The sequence below is a fragment of the Lissotriton helveticus genome, chromosome 12 (assembly GCF_964261635.1).
Source record: "Lissotriton helveticus chromosome 12, aLisHel1.1, whole genome shotgun sequence".
Taxonomy (NCBI): Eukaryota; Metazoa; Chordata; class Amphibia; order Caudata; family Salamandridae; genus Lissotriton; species Lissotriton helveticus.
Genome location: NC_136073.1, coordinates 837,277,638 through 837,294,916, shown reverse-complemented (window position 1 = coordinate 837,294,916; position 17,279 = coordinate 837,277,638). Strand labels below are relative to the sequence as shown.

General features: G+C 44.3%; 1 protein-coding gene across 1 annotated transcript in view; it reads left to right on the top strand.

Moving 5' to 3' along the window:
• Positions 1-17,279, top strand: part of MUC16 (mucin 16, cell surface associated) — a 194,810-nt gene that overhangs the window by 45,569 nt on the left and 131,962 nt on the right. The window contains exons 4-6 of the mRNA XM_078668928.1: positions 163-4,410; positions 4,609-9,003; positions 12,272-12,394. Of these exons, the coding sequence (XP_078525054.1) occupies positions 163-4,410; positions 4,609-9,003; positions 12,272-12,394 (8,766 nt within the window). The remainder of the gene's footprint in view (positions 1-162; positions 4,411-4,608; positions 9,004-12,271; positions 12,395-17,279) is intronic.

The following is a 17,279-nucleotide window of genomic DNA, read 5'->3' as shown; positions in this document are numbered from 1 at the left end:
CAGTTGCTCAGCAGATGACATCAACAATGCCATCATCAACTGCAGAGACTACAATAACCACTGCAGCAACAACAGCTGCCACAATCACCACAGCAGCACCACTAACTAGTGCACAAACTACTACATCATCTGCAGCAACACCAGCTCCACTGACAACAGCAGCAACTGAATCAACAACAAGTGCAGAGACTACTGTACCAACTGCAGGAGCCACATCAACGCCTGTACAGACCACAACTGTATCAGTAACAAGTGCACTGAGCACCACAACAACCCCATCTGTCACAACAGCAGCTCAACAAACATCAACAACAATGCCATCATCAAGTGCAGAGACTACAACAACCACTGCAGCAACAACAGCTGCCTCAACCGCACCACTAACTAGTGCACAGACTACCAGACCATCTGCAGAAACAACAGCTCCACCAACAACAGCACTAGGAACAACAACTAGTGCAGAGACTACTGTAACAACTGCAGAAGCCACAACTGCACTGAGCACCACACCAACTGCATCAACAACAAGTGCAGAGACTACTGTAACAACTGCAGGAGCCACATCAACACATGTACAGACCACAGCTGTATCAACAACAAGTGCACTGAGCACCACAACAACCCCATCTGTCACAACAGCAGCTCAACAAACAACAACAATGCCATCATCAAGTGCAGAGACTACAACAACCACTGCAGCAACAACAGCTGCCACAACCGCCACAGCAGCACCACCAACTAGTGCACAAACTACGACTCCATCTGCAGAAACAACAGGTCCACCAACAACAACAGCACTAGGAACAACAACTAGTACAGAGACTACTGTAACAACTGCAGGAGCCACAACTGCACTGAGCACCACATCCACTGCACCAACAACAAGTGCAGAGACTACTATAACATCTGCCGGAGCCACATCAACACCTGTACAGACTACAACGGTATCAGCAACAAGTGCAATGAGCACCACAGCAGCTCCGTCGGTCACAACAGTAGCTCAACAGTCAACAACAATGCCATCATCAAGTGCAGAGACAACAATAACCACGGCAGTAACATCATCTCCCACAGCCACAACAACAGCATCAGTAACTAGTGCAGAGACTACTACCACATCCACTGCAGGAACAACAGATGCACCATCCACAACAATGCCAGGATCAACTATGTCAGAAACTACTATAACAACACCAGCTGCCACTACTACAGCTTCTCAGACAACACCTGTACCTACAACAAGTGCAGCGAGTACCACAACAGCACCACCAACTGCAACAGTTGCTCAGCAGATGACATCAACAATGCCATCATCAACTGCAGAGACTACAATAACCACTGCAGCAACAACAGCTGCCACAATCACCACAGCAGCACCACAAACTAGTGCACAAACTACTACATCATCTGCAGCAACACCAGCTCCACTGACAACAGCAGCAACTGAATCAACAACAAGTGCAGAGACTACTGTACCAACTGCAGGAGCCACATCAACGCCTGTACAGACCACAACTGTATCAGTAACAAGTGCACTGAGCACCACAACAACCCCATCTGTCACAACAGCAGCTCAACAAACATCAACAACAATGCCATCATCAAGTGCAGAGACTACAACAACCACTGCAGCAACAACAGCTGCCTCAACTGCACCACTAACTAGTGCACAGACTACCACACCATCTGCAGAAACAACAGCTCCACCAACAACAGCACTAGGAACAACAACTAGTGCAGAGACAACTGTAACAACTGCGGGAGACACAACTGTACTGAGAACCACACCAAACGCATCAACAACAAGTGCACAGACTACTATAACAACTGCAGGAGCCACATCAACACCTATACCGACCACAACTGTATCAGCAACAAGTGCACTGAGCACGACACCAACCCCATCTGTCACAACAGCAGAACAACAGACAACAACGCCATCATCAAGTTCTGAGACTACAACAACCACTGCAGCAACAACAGCTGCCAAAGCAGCACCACTAACTAGTGGACAAGCTACCACACCATCTTCAGAAACAACAGCTCCACCAACAACAGCACTAGGAACAACAACTAGTGCAGAGACTACTGTAACAACTGCAGGAGCCACAACTGCACTGAGCACCACATCAACTGCATCAACAACAAGTGCAGAGACTACTATAACAACTGCAGGAGCCACATCAACACATGTACAGACCACAGCTGTATCAGCAACAAGTGCACTGAGCACCACAACAACCCCATCTGTCACAACAGCAGCTCAACAAACAACAACAATGCCATCATCAAGTGCAGAGACTACAACAACCACTGCAGCAACAACAGCTGCCACAACCGCCACAGCAGCACCACTAACTAGTGCACAAACTACGACTCCATCTGCAGAAAAAACAGGTCCACCAACAACAACAGCACTAGGAACAACAACTAGTACAGAGACTACTGTAACAACTGCAGGAGTCACAACTGCACTGAGCACCACATCCACTGCACCAACAACAAGTGCAGAGACTACTATAGCAACTGCCGGAGCCACATCAACACCTGTACAGACTACAACGGTATCAGCAACAAGTGCAATGAGCACCACAGCAGCTCCGTCGGTCACAACAGTAGCTCAACAGTCAACAACAATGCCATCATCAAGTGCAGAGACAACAATAACCACTGCAGTAACATCATCTCCCACAGCCACAACAACAGCATCAGTAACTAGTGCAGAGACTACTACCACATCCACTGCAGGAACAACAGATGCACCATCCACAACAATGCCAGGATCAACTATGTCAGAAACTACTATAACAACACCAGCTGCCACTACTACAGCTTCTCAGATAACACATGTACCTACAACAAGTGCAGCGAGTACCACAACAGCACCACCAACTGCAACAGTTGCTCAGCAGATGACATCAACAATGCCATCATCAACTGCAGAGACTACAATAACCACTGCAGCAACAACAGCTGCCACAATCACCACAGCAGCACCACTAACTAGTGCACAAACTACTACATCATCTGCAGCAACACCAGCTCCACTGACAACAGCAGCAACTGAATCAACAACAAGTGCAGAGACTACTGTACCCACTGCAGGAGCCACATCAACACCTGTACAGACCACAACTGTATCAGTAACAAGTGCACTGAGCACCACAACAACCCCATCTGTCACAACAGCAGCTCAACAAACATCAACAACAATGCCATCATCAAGTGCAGAGACTACAACAACCACTGCAGCAACAACAGCTGCCTCAACCGCACCACTAACTAGTGCACAGACTACCACACCATCTGCAGAAACAACAGCTCCACCAACAACAGCACTAGGAACAACAACTAGTGCAGAGACAACTGTAACAACTGCAGGAGACACAACTGTACTGAGAACCACACCAAACGCATCAACAACAAGTGCACAGACTACTATAACAACTGCAGGAGCCACATCAACACCTATACAGACCACAACTGTATCAGCAACAAGTGCACTGAGCACGACACCAACCCCATCTGTCACAACAGCAGAACAGCAGACAACAACGCCATCATCAAGTTCTGAGACTACAACAACCACTGCAGCAACAACAGCTGCCACTGCAGCACCACTAAATAGTGGACAAGATACCACACCATCTTCAGAAACAACAGCTCCACCAACAGCAGCACTAGGAACAACAACTAGTGCAGAGACTACTGTAACAACTGCAGGAGCCACAACTGCACTGAGCACCACATCAACTGCATCAACAACAAGTGCAGAGACTACTATAACAACTGCAGGAGCCACATCAACACATGTACAGACCACAGCTGTATCAGCAACAAGTGCACTGAGCACCACAACAACCCCATCTGTCACAACAGCAGCTCAACAAACAACAACAATGCCATCATCAAGTGCAGAGACTACAACAACCACTGCAGCAACAACAGCTGCCACAACCGCCACAGCAGCACCACTAACTAGTGCACAAACTACGACTCCATCTGCAGAAACAACAGGTCCACCAACAACCACAGAACTAGGAACAACAACTAGTACAGAGACTACTATAACAACTGCCGGAGCCACATCAACACCTGTACAGACTACAACGGTATCAGCAACAAGTGCAATGAGCACCACAGCAGCTCCGTCTGTCACAACAGTAGCTCAACAGTCAACAACAATGCCATCATCAAGTGCAGAGACAACAATAACCACTGCAGCAACATCATCTCCCACAGCCACAACAACAGCATCAGTAACTAGTGCAGAGACTACTACCACATCCACTGCAGGAACAACAAATGCACCATCCACAACAATGCCAGGATCAACTACGTCAGAAATTAGTATAACAACACCAGCTGCCACTACTACAGCTTCTCAGACAACATCTGTACTTACAACAAGTGCAGCGAGTACCACAACAGCACCACCAACTGCAACAGTTGCTCAGCAGATGACATCAACAATGCCATCATCAACTGCAGAGACTACAATAACCACTGCAGCAACAACAGCTGCCACAATCACCACAGCAGCACCCCTAACTAGTGCACAAACGACCACATCATCAGCAGCAACACCAGCTCCACTGACAACAGCAGCAACTGGATCAACAACAAGTGCAGAGACTACTATACCAACTGCAGGAGCCACATCAACGCCTGTACAGACCACAACTGTATCAGTAACAAGTACACTGAGCACCACAACAACCCCATCTGTCACAACAGCAGCTCAACAAACATCAACAACAATGCCATCATCAAGTGCAGAGACTACAACAACCACTGCAGCAACAACAGCTGCCACAACCGCACCACTAACTAGTGCACAAACTACCACACCATCTGCAGAAACAACAGCTCCACCAACAACAGCATTAGGAACAACAACTAGTGCAGAGACAACTGTAACAACGGCAGGAGACACAACTGTACTGAGAACCACACCAAATGCATCAACAACAAGTGCAGAGACTACTATAACAACTGCAGGAGCCACATCAACACCTGTACAGACCACAACTGTATCAGCAACAAGTGCACTGAGCACCACACCAATCCCATCTGTCACAACAGCAGCTCAACAAACATCAACAACAACGCCATCATCAAGTTCTGAGACTACAACAACCACTGCAGCAACAACAGCTGCCACAGCAGCACCACTAACTAGTGGACAAGCTACCACACCATCTTCAGAAACAACAGCTCCACCAACAACAGCACTAGGAACAACAACTAGTGCAGAGACTACTGTAACAACTGCAGGAGCCACAACTGCACTGAGCACCACATCAACTGCATCAACAACAAGTGCAGAGACTACTATAACAACTGCAGGAGCCACATCAACACATGTACAGACCACAGCTGTATCAGCAACAAGTGCACTGAGCACCACAACAACCCCATCTGTCACAACAGCAGCTCAACAAACAACAACAATGCCATCATCAAGTGCAGAGACTACAACAACCACTGCAGCAACAACAGCTGCCACAACCGCCACAGCAGCACCACCAACTAGTGCACAAACTCCGACTCCATCTGCAGAAACTACAGGTCCACCAACAACAACAGCACTAGGAACAACAACTAGTACAGAGACTACTGTAACAACTGCAGGAGCCACAACTGCACTGAGCACCACATCAACTGCACCAACAACAAGTGCAGAGACTACTATAACAACTGCCGGAGCCACATCAACACCTGTACAGACTACAACGGTATCAGCAACAAGTGCAATGAGCACCACAGCAGCTCCGTCTGTCACAACAGTAGCTCAACCGTCAACAACAATGCCATCATCAAGTGCAGAGACAACAATAACCACTGCAGCAACATCATCTCCCACAGCCACAACAACAGCATCAGTAACTAGTGCAGAGACTACTACCACATCCACTGCAGGAACAACAGATGCACTATCCACAACAATGCCAGGATCAACTACGTCAGAAATTAGTATAACAACACCAGCTGCCACTATTACAGCTTCTCAGACAACACCTGTACCTACAACAAGTGCAGCGAGTACCACAACAGCACCACCAACTGCAACAGTTGCTCAGCAGATGACATCAACAATGCCATCATCAACTGCAGAGACTACAATAACCACTGCAGCAACAACAGCTACCACAATCACCACAGCAGCACCACTAACTAGTGCACAAACTACAACATCATCTGCAGCAACACCAGCTCCAATGACAACAGCAGCAACTGGATCAACAACAAGTGCAGAGACTACTATACCAACTGCAGGAGCCACATCAACGCCTGTACAGACCACAACTGTATCAGTAACAAGTGCACTTAGCACCACAACAACCCCATCTGTCACAACAGCAGCTCAACAAACATCAACAACAATGCCATCATCAAGTGCAGAGACTACAACAACCACTGCAGCAACAACAGCTGCCACAACCGCACCACTAACTAGTGCACAGACTACCACACCATCTGCAGAAACAACAGCTCCACCAACAACAGCATTAGGAACAACAACTAGTGCAGAGACAACTGTAACAACTGCAGGAGACACAACTGTACTGAGAACCACACCAAATGCATCAACAACAAGTGCAGAGACTACTATAACAACTGCAGGAGCCACATCAACACCTGTACAGACCATAACTGTATCAGCAACAAGTGCACTGAGCACCACACCAACCCCATCTGTCACAACAGCAGCTCAACAGACAGCAACAACAATGCCATCATCAAGTTCTGAGACTACAACAACCACTGCAGCACCAACAGCTGCCACAATCGCCACAGCAGCACCACTAACTAGTGTACAAACTACTACACCATCTGCAGAAACAACAGCTCCACCAACAACAGCACTAGAAACAACAACTAGTGCAGAGACTACTGTAACAACTGCAGGAGCCACATCAACACCTGTACAGACCACAGCTGTACCAGCAACAAGTGCACTGAGCACAACAACAACCCCATCTGTCACAACAGCAGCTCAACAGACAACACCAACAATGCCATCATCAAGTGCAGAGAGTACAACAACCACTGCAGCACCAACAGCTGCCACAACCGCCACAGCAGCACCACTAACTAGTGCACAAACTACTACACCATCAGCAGAAACAACAGCTCTACCAACAACAGCACTAGGAACAACATCTAGTGCAGAGACTACTGTAACATATCCAGGAGCCACAACTGCACTAAGCACCACATCAACTGCATCAACAACAAGTGCAGAGACTACTATAACGACTGCGGGAACCACATCAACACCTGTACAGACCACAGCTGTATCAGCAACAAGTGCACTGAGCACCACAACAACCCCATCTGTCACAACAGCAGCTCAACAAACAACAACAATGCCATCATCAAGTGCAGAGACTACAACAACCACTGCAGCAACAACAGCTGCCACAACCGCCACAGCAGCGCCACTAACTAGTGCACAAACTACCACACCATCTGCAGAAACAACAGCTGCACCAACAACTGAACTGAGCACCACATCAACTGCACCAACAACAAGTGCAGAGAATACTATAACAACTGCAGGAGCCACACCAACACCTGTACAGACGACAACTGTATCAGCAACAAGCGGAGTGAGCACCACAGCAGCTCCATCTGTCACAACAGTAGCTCAACAGTCAACAACAATGCCATCATCAAGTGCAGAGACACCAATAACCACTGCAGCAACATCATCTCCCACAGCCACAACAACAGCATCAGTAACTATTGCAGAGACTACTACCACACCCACTGCAGGAACAACAGCTGCACCATCCACAACAATGCCAGGATCATCAACTATGTCAGAAACTACTATAACAACACCAGCTGCCACTACTACAGCTTTTCAGACAACACCTGTACCTACGACAAATGCAGCGAGTACCACAACAGCACCAACAAGTGCCACAGTAGCTCAGCAAATGACATCAACAATGCCATCATCAACTGCAGAGACTACAATAACCACTGCAGCAACAACAGCTGCCACAACCACCACAGCAGTGCCACTAACTATTGCACAAACTACCACATCTTCTGCAGAAACAACAGCTCCACTGACAACAACATCAATTGGATCAACAACAATTGCAGAGACTACTATAATGAATGCAGGAGTCACATCAACACCTGTACAGACCACTACTGTATCAATGACAAGTGCACTGAGCAGCACCACAACAGCTCCTTCTGCCACAACAGCTGCTCAACAGACAACAACAACACCATCATCAAGTGCAGAGACTACTATAACCACTTCATCAGCATCTGCTGCCTCAGTCACAACAGCATCCCTAACTAGCGCAGAGACTACTACCACATCCACTGCAGGAACCACAGCTGCACCATCCACAACAATACCAGGATCAGCAACAAGTTCTGAAACTACTATAACAACAACAGCTGCCACTACAACAGCTGCTCAGACAACAGCTGTAGCTATGACAAGTACAGTCAGTACCACTATAGTTCCACCAGTTACAACAGTAGCTCAGCAAATGACGACAACAATGGCATCATCAAGTGCAGAGAGTACAATAACCACTGCAGCAACATCAGCTGTCGCAACCACCACAACAGCACCACTGACAAGTACACAAGCAACCACATTGACTGCTACGCCCACATCTGCACCAACCACGCCAATCAATCTACCAACAGCGAGTGCACAGTTAACCACAATTGCTGAAGCCACAACAACAGCTGCGCAGAGCCCAACAACAGCATCAACAATCAAAGCAGGAAGTACCACAACAGCTCTACCAATCACAACAGCAGCTGCAGATGCAAAAAACACAATGCCAACGACAGCAAACACAGACACTACCACGACTCTCAGTGAAGAGACTACCACATTTATTTCAGCAACCACACCAGGAGCTCTAACATCTGTTAAGAATACGACCCCAGCAATACCATCTTCCGGGACCACATCAGCATCTCCCACGACCACCAAGTTGCCAACATCTGCTGCAGGTGAGACAAAACTGTTTTCATGTCATCCATCGATGGGAGTATTACTTTTGCTTCGGGACACATTACATATGGGAATTAATTATGGATCTTGAGATTTAAGTCAGAATTTCTTAAAACATACTTCCAAATATACATTTTTAGAAGAGTTTTTTAAAATTAAAATACCTTTAGGTCAAGGAATGTGGATTATTGAATGATTTTATGCTAGACTAACAGCTGCTCAGAGATGTCACTTTATGGGGTTCCTAATTGAATCTATTATTTCATCTACCATGCATGCTTGTAAAACTTTAACAAACTTTTTGACTTTTCCTATACTTTGCCGTAGGGAGATCTCCAACTCGACTTTGGAGTCTGCCTATGATCAAGTATAGTGAAAAGTGTTTGAAAGCAACCTTCTGTCATCTCTTCTGCTATTTTAAAGCATTTTTAATAACAGATATTGCCACTACCCAAATTACAGTAATGTTGTAATCCAAGTTACAATGTGACGCATAAATCTCTTAACCCCTTCGACGCTCATGACGAGCCCAGCTCGTCATGGAGTTTCCATTGGTTTCAATGGAAATTACATGGGAATCAACAAATAGGCTTAGCATCCAAGTGGTTAAAGTCGGATTTCGAGTTCTTTACTTTATGGATCAGGTTAAAGGCAGAAGCCCCACTGGAAACTATGTGTACCTTGCTCAGCCTTTAGGTCTATCAGTCAGTGGTGGAACGTGAAGAGGTGGAACATTTTACCCAATAACATCACATAGTCCATGCCCTAAGTCAATCGTGCATGAAGCGCAGTAACACAGAATACCCCCGGTACTTAATTTACCAACCTCTGAAAAATGGAATGCTGAGTCTGACATGTTGGAATCTAAACGTATGATCATCAGACCACTACACTTTTAAGCAGTAAAAAGTTAACACTGTGAGCATCCTCCTTGGGATAAATTAGGACTAATGGCTACACCTGAAGTCAAACTAGTATTTATTCTAATCGGTATAATGTGCAGATTCAGAATGGGTCCCCGACTGTGACCAACCTTTTTTAGTTTTCTGCCAGTGGTGAGATTCTGGTTACAATCCAGTATGCATGATTTCTTAGGGTTTCTATGCAAACTAGCGCTTGGTAGCATAATAATGCATATTGTTTTGTTTAGTGAATATTTGATGGAGTAGATAATCTAGAAAGCCCTTGTTTTTAGTTTTTGGACAAATGTCTGAGCCAAGATTGATGAGATTTTTAATGGGTCTCTTCCATTATTATTCTCCAATATCATTTTAGTTGCATCATCAAATGCAAATGATTGATTGGATTTTTGATCTAGTAGTAACATTTACAGACACATGGTTAGCCTTAGCTCTGCAGTTAATTACGACTAGTTGGAAACATGGTAGTACACTATCTTAGTGGTGGAATAGTGACTGACATAACTACAGATTTAATAGAGAGAATATATGTGCATTCAAGTTAGGAATAAAGAGAAATCTGTTGCATGTACCCATGATGACCTCATACTTATATGAACTAATAAGTCACAATGTTAAAAAATTAGTTTTTTCAACAATGAGGTTTGTTAGCATCCATGAAGATGAAATACTCACTGTTATCAGCTACCTGGATAATCCTTGTAGTATTTATATTATGCTCCAATGATAATATATTAGTATCGAAGATAAGTTGGCTCCTCTTAAGTTTTACTCCACCTGATTTTTTTCCTTTTCTTTTCATAAAGAGAAAATAAAAATTCTCGTTGAGAGTGTAAGGATTGGTTTGACTTTAGTTAGTTCACATGTTCATCTTTTAATTTTGGTGAATATAATTTTTATATTGGAATGGGTAGCTCGATATGAATTGTCATCTCTTGCTTATTATATACTCAATAAAGCTTTAGAATTGGATTTGAACCAACTTCGTTCTGAAACTTAAATTGAAGTCCTTGCCCCTTTCATGTTTAAGGGCTTTATTTAGAATATAGTGGATAGGGTCGCCATCACAAATGGGGCGGATTTCTCATATGCCGTATTACAAGTCAGTTATAGCCTATGCTTCTTGTAATATAGCAGATGTGATATCCGCCTATGGTACTTGTAATATAGCGGATGTGATATCTGCCTATGGTACTTGTAATATAGCGGATGTGGTATCCGCCTATGGTACTTGTAATATAGCGGATGTGATATCGCCTATGGTACTTGTTATATAGCGGATGTAATATCCGCCTATGGTACTTGTAATATAGCAGATTTGATATCCGCCTATGGTACTTGCAATATAGTGGATGTGATATCCACCTTTGGTACTTGTTATATAGCAGACGTGATATCCGTCTATGGTGCTTGTAATATGGCGGGTGTGGTATCCACCTATGGTACTTGTAATATAGCAGGTGTGATATCCACCTATGGTACTTGTAATATAGCGAATGTGATATCTGCCTATGGTACTTGTAATATAGCGAATGTGATATCCGCCTTTGGTACTTCTAATATAACGGATGTGATATCGGCCCACTTTGATGGAGTATCCTGTACACCAAACTCTAAATCAGGCCCTAAATTGTTTTATTTGGTAGGACTTGATTAGAAGGCTTCCACTCTTTATAAACAGTTGTCGCACAATAGGGATTTGGAGATTCTTTTGGAATCTTGGATAATCTGGGATACTGAGAGAAGAGCCCTAGCTCGCGTTAACACCAGAGTTGCAAAAAAATATTTGGAGGTTTTATCTTCCGTTTTTGAAGCTGAAGTTGTTTAGCCTATTGAATTGGGATTGCGGCCGGCTGTAAGAAGAGGTTCTGGAAAATGTCCTTAATTTATTAATGTGCTGCCGTTAATGAGGTTATTAATGGATAAGAACTTTTATGAGAATTAATGAGATATGTGGTTGCATTCTTCAGGATAGCAGTAAGCTGGTTATTTCTATTATATCTTTTATGTGAAGGACTTGCTTTGCTGTTATTTAGAGAATTTGGACAGTGAAGGTTTTGTTGGCTGGGAGTAGCTGCTTTCTAACAAAACTAGTGAATAACTCTAAAGGCGTGTAACTTATTTTGCTGCAAAAATCAACTAACTTTTGACGCATTTGACACGCGTTCTGTTTTTGAGCAATACCAATTTTGCTTGATTTTTCTCCTGTTACATTTATGAACACTGTGAACGTTTACTTAAAGTACACACGTTCTGTCGCTGGGAAATGTTTGCAGTTCAGTGTTGATAGATATGCCAATGTTATTGATCCCCTTTGTAGTCACTAATTGAAATGTATTTAATCCAGTGCCCATAACAGAAGAGATCATTATACCGGTTACCGAGAAGCCGGCCGAACAACTTCCGGTGGGAAACATAACACAGAGCCCAACTACAACAGCAGCAGCAACAAGCACCGCACTGACGATAAGTGAGAAAATTTACCTACTCTTAAAATTCTTAGGTGATGTATTTTATTGGTGTGGAGCTTGCATGTTCCATCATGAAGGCTTTTGGGATGGTTGCTCTCCTTCTATGCTTAGCATGCACCAGCTGTATAAACTTGTGTGTAATTTGAATACTTTTGTTTTCTGTTTCAAACCAGTGTAGATTTGCACCACTTAACCCCCTTGCTATCTATTGAGTTGTATTGAATTATATTGTAAAATATGACCAAGAAAAGAGTAGACCTGTGTTAGTGGTGTATGATCCACTATATTTTGCATTTTGCCATAATAGCAGAGGGAAGTCACCACTACCACAAACACAACAGGACCAACAACATCACTTTCCATGTCACCACAAATCACCGCAAGAACTGCAAAATGTACCACAGCATCCCAGACAAACACCACCACAGCAGCACATACTACAACAAAATAGACCACTATAAGTATTGTAACAATAGCTCCAACACTTAGGGCAACCACAAGCAGTACATTACAAACCACTGCATCAGAGGCCTCCACAATCATTTCTATGCCTACCACATCAACGGACACCACTGCAAGCAATGCAACACCAACCCCAGTAAAATAGACCACCACAAGCACTGTATCAATGACCACAACAGTAGACAGCAAACCTACTACAGCAGTGACAAATCCTTATATATTATATCACAGTTTACTATTATAAACAAGCATGGTTATAGAATGGTCATGGGGAAAGATTTTTACATTTTGAAATCAACTTTACTGATGACCCAGTTAAAAGTAAAACGCTTATAAATTTCGTATGATCACTTTAGACTTGTTGTTTAATCTGAATAAAGTCAAAATTGAATCACCAGAATTTAAAATGGGCGTGGTACCAAAATTTGAGTTTTGAATATCGACCTGCACATGTACTGATTTCAAAATATGGACGTATGCTATATTTTTAAGGCAAGTAGAACTCTAGTTGGAATAGTAGATCTTTATCACCCTTTTGTATGCCTATCATGGCAAAATATGACCAGGTTGATGCTTCTTTGGTAGAAATTATGACTAAAAACTCTTGAAACGCCTCTTTCCACTACGTGGCAAAGTGGTTGGAGTAGAGGCGACTTTACAGCCTCCTACGGGCTATGTAAAGCAAACTGAAAGAAAACAAGGACAGTATTGGTTCAATTACAAGTGCTCCACAAATCTCGAAATAGACGATAACTGGAGATATTGAAAATCAATTACAACATCCTTCTGCTTCCCGCATGTAAAGAGAAATTCCTCCTTTATCTTCCCCCGGTACACTACCCTCTTGTCTTTATCCCGGTTGGGAGGCCAGTATCCCTTTGGTAGCATCCCCTTCATCTGTAGTATCGTTGGGTTTGAGTGGTGAATTTATCAATAGCTCAAATGGACAAAGACTATGCTATCCTAACTGTTATGGGACATCCATGCTATTCTGGAACATAGCAGGATTGAAGACGAAGGTTACCTCCCCTGATTGATTCACCTTTATCGAACAATTTGATGTCTGTCTTTTTCAGGAAAGAAGGCTAACTGACCCCCTTCACTGTCCAGGTTATCTAAATTATTATATTCCTCCAATTTGTGGGGTTAAGGGCCGACCTTCAAGGGGTCTGGTAATCTGGGTGTGCCAAGCGATTGGCTTTGTCATACAGGTACTCGAACTGCAGAGCAGTGATATCCCCGCGGTCAGGTTAAAGTGGGGCCAGCAAGGGGCTGTGGACATTTATAATGTCTACGCTAGGGGTTGAAAAGGTAAGAAGTCGGAAGTTATAACAGCTCTCGACGTCTTATTAGACCTTCATTCCCAGGGCTCTAATATCCTGATTGCGGGAGATTTCAACGCAATTTTTGAGCCCCTCACCTCCGAGCATTTTGACCTTACTGCAGACGGAGATGAGCATTGGGAGATCCCAAAGTTAGATCTGCCACCTATAAAAAGATGGTCTGATGTGGCAATTCAAATCAACGCCACATGCCTGGGGAAGGGACTCCGGGCAGCTAATGGCAGATCCCTTTCTGACAGGCATGGAGCTAACACCTTTAATAATGGCCACTGTGTCAGTCGTATAGACTATTTATTAATCGACTTGCGGCTGTGGCATGCCCTAAGGAACATGGTAGTGAGAGAGCGGCCAGAGAGTGACCACAATCCCGTATGTGCAACCCTTGATTTGTTACCTCAACGGGAAAACACGCAACCAGGAAGTAATCTGCTAACCTGTGAGGTGGTCTCAACAAACAATATGAGATGTCTAAAATGGGTTAACATACTCAAGCATTCTGAAGCCCTAGCTTCAATATCCTTGGACATTGAAGGGGCGATTGCTGAGTTGGACGTATGCGTGGAAAATTCAACGGCCCTATAGTCCGTAATTGGCACCCATGATAAGTTTTTTGCTAAGCTACATACCCCTTTCATTAGACAACACAAGACCAAGGGTGACCATTTTAAGAGAGGTCCCCAGTGGTTACATATGGAATGTAAAGAAGTCCGTAGAAAATTGGGTGCCGCGATTAAAGAAGGGAATCCTGGCAATGTACGGCAATTAAGGCAGAACTATCGAAGAGCGCTAGGGAAGGCCAAACAATTATGGGACGAGGCTAGGTGGCAGGACCTTAAACAAGCATGTGTCAACAAAAACCCCAGACAGTTCTGGAACATAGTTAAGTGGGATAGGTGTGGTCAGCCTACTCAGCCGCAGAACCATGTAGCACAGGACCAATGGGTCACCTACTTCAAACCTCAATATGCCTGTAGTACAGACGAGGGTAAGATGGAGGCGCCCCTGTGCCGGTACTATCTAGGCACAGTTTTAATGGGGGCGATGTTAGTAAGGCCCTTGCGGCAGTAATGGGAGGTAAAGCACTGGGCCCAGACGGTATCCCGGCTGATATATTTCTGCATGAAAAATCTAAATGGTACCGATACATTGTGATGTTGGCTAATTCAATAGCCCAGGGCGCTCCAGTTCCAGACTCATGGAAAGGGGCTGAGATCATCCCCGTTTTTAAAAAGGGGGATAAATCCCAGCCCAGTAATTATAGGACCATTAGCCTAATAGATTCACTCCAAAAGATAATGGGGTGTCTAGTTTTAAATAAGGTGTAGGATTGGTTGTGGGAGAAAGACATACTATCCCCTCTGCAGGGATGCTGCAGGGCATGTACCAGTACCATAGACCAGGTATTTAGTTTCATCATGCTTTACTGGAAGACGGTGGATCTTAAATCAGCCTTTGACCTCGTCTCCCGTAGTAAACTATGATTTGTACTTCAGGAGATGGGGATGTCCCCGGAGTTGTTAACCCTCATTGCTAGACTTCATGAGGATAACTTTGCCCAAATTTGGTGGGGAGCTCAGGGCGAGGTCACCACTCCCTTTCCTATAGAGAGAGGTGTGCGACAGGGGTGTGTAATGGCTCCCACACTCTTCTGTTTAGTCATAAATGAGATCGGGGACTATTTAGCATCCACCCGTACAGATGCCCCTGCCTTAGCAGGTGTTAAAATCCCTATATTAATGTTTGTGGACAACACATTGATTATTTAAAAAACACCAAGTCGCTTACAGCTAATCCCTCAACCTCTTCAAAGAGTTTTGTCGATTAAAGGGCTTGGAAATCAACGTGTTGAAAACAAAATGTATGTCTTTTAACCCGCATAAAGCTTTTAAAGGAGACATTGTGCTGAACAACCGGCCCTTAGAAAAAATTACAGACTTTGTATATTTGGGGGTTACCTTACAGAGAGACCTATGTTTGAAGCGGCAACTCGATTTGGCTTCATTGAAGCACCGGCAGTTGGCCAGTGTTTTGCAATCCGAGTTTAGCTCTTCTTTTACAAAACCAGTAAGTCCAGCGCTCTAAATATATGACCTGAAAGTGGTCAGCTCTGCCCTATATGGGGCCGAGCTTTGGGGTTTTGAGAACCTCTTACAATTTAAAGTAGCAGAAAATAGGTTCCTATGTAAGATCACTTGCCTCTCACAAAGCACTCCAGTGGGTCCACTGCTATACGACTTAGGAAAGAAGGTACTGGTCGATATAGCAAGACTGCATCCCTTGCTTTATTGGCAGAGGATCTGGTGCACCCCAGAGCTGGCCAATTATGCTGAAGGACTCAGGGACCTAATTAGTACTGACCGTTTTCATAAGATTAAATGGTTGCAGGGTATTAGAGCCTCCCTGATAAGTCTCGACATGACACCTTCATGGGAAAATCCGGCAGGCACTTTGTTTCCCTCAAAAGTGGTCCTAAAAGCTAAATACTGGTAATGGGTGGCCCAAGGCGCTTACAGGAACTGTGATACTCCCTCCCTTACAGGGAGTTTTCTTTTTGTCAAGTCTGCACCGAGTTTTGAGCATTACCGGGACATTATTACTAAACCGCATGATCGGAAGCTTTACTTCCAATTCAGGGTGGGTTCTTTGCCAGTAAGATCATTTACAGCAAGATGGGGAAACTCAGAAGCTGACTCCTGTTCCATCTGTCCCACTCATCCGGAGTCTTTAGATTACTCATTATTTGCGTACCCAGCCTATGCTGCCCATCGCCGAGTATGGCTGATGCCAATCTCCAAATCTTTAGGCACCAGAAGGAATGAGGTTGACCTTAGACTATTATACTCAGAAACATCTTGTACCATTGTTATTGCCTTGGCAAAGTTTCGGAGTTGGGCTTGGGCCATTAGATCGCATGTACTTTCTTCAGTCTGATGGTTGCTCTTGTTGTTTTCTCCATTGTACGAACTTTAGATGCTGGCACAATGTAGGGTGGCCCGTGTTATAGATGTTGATGAAATGTTTGATGCTAATAAGGTTTTTATAGTTTTATCAATTTTGGTTACATTTGTATCCACATATT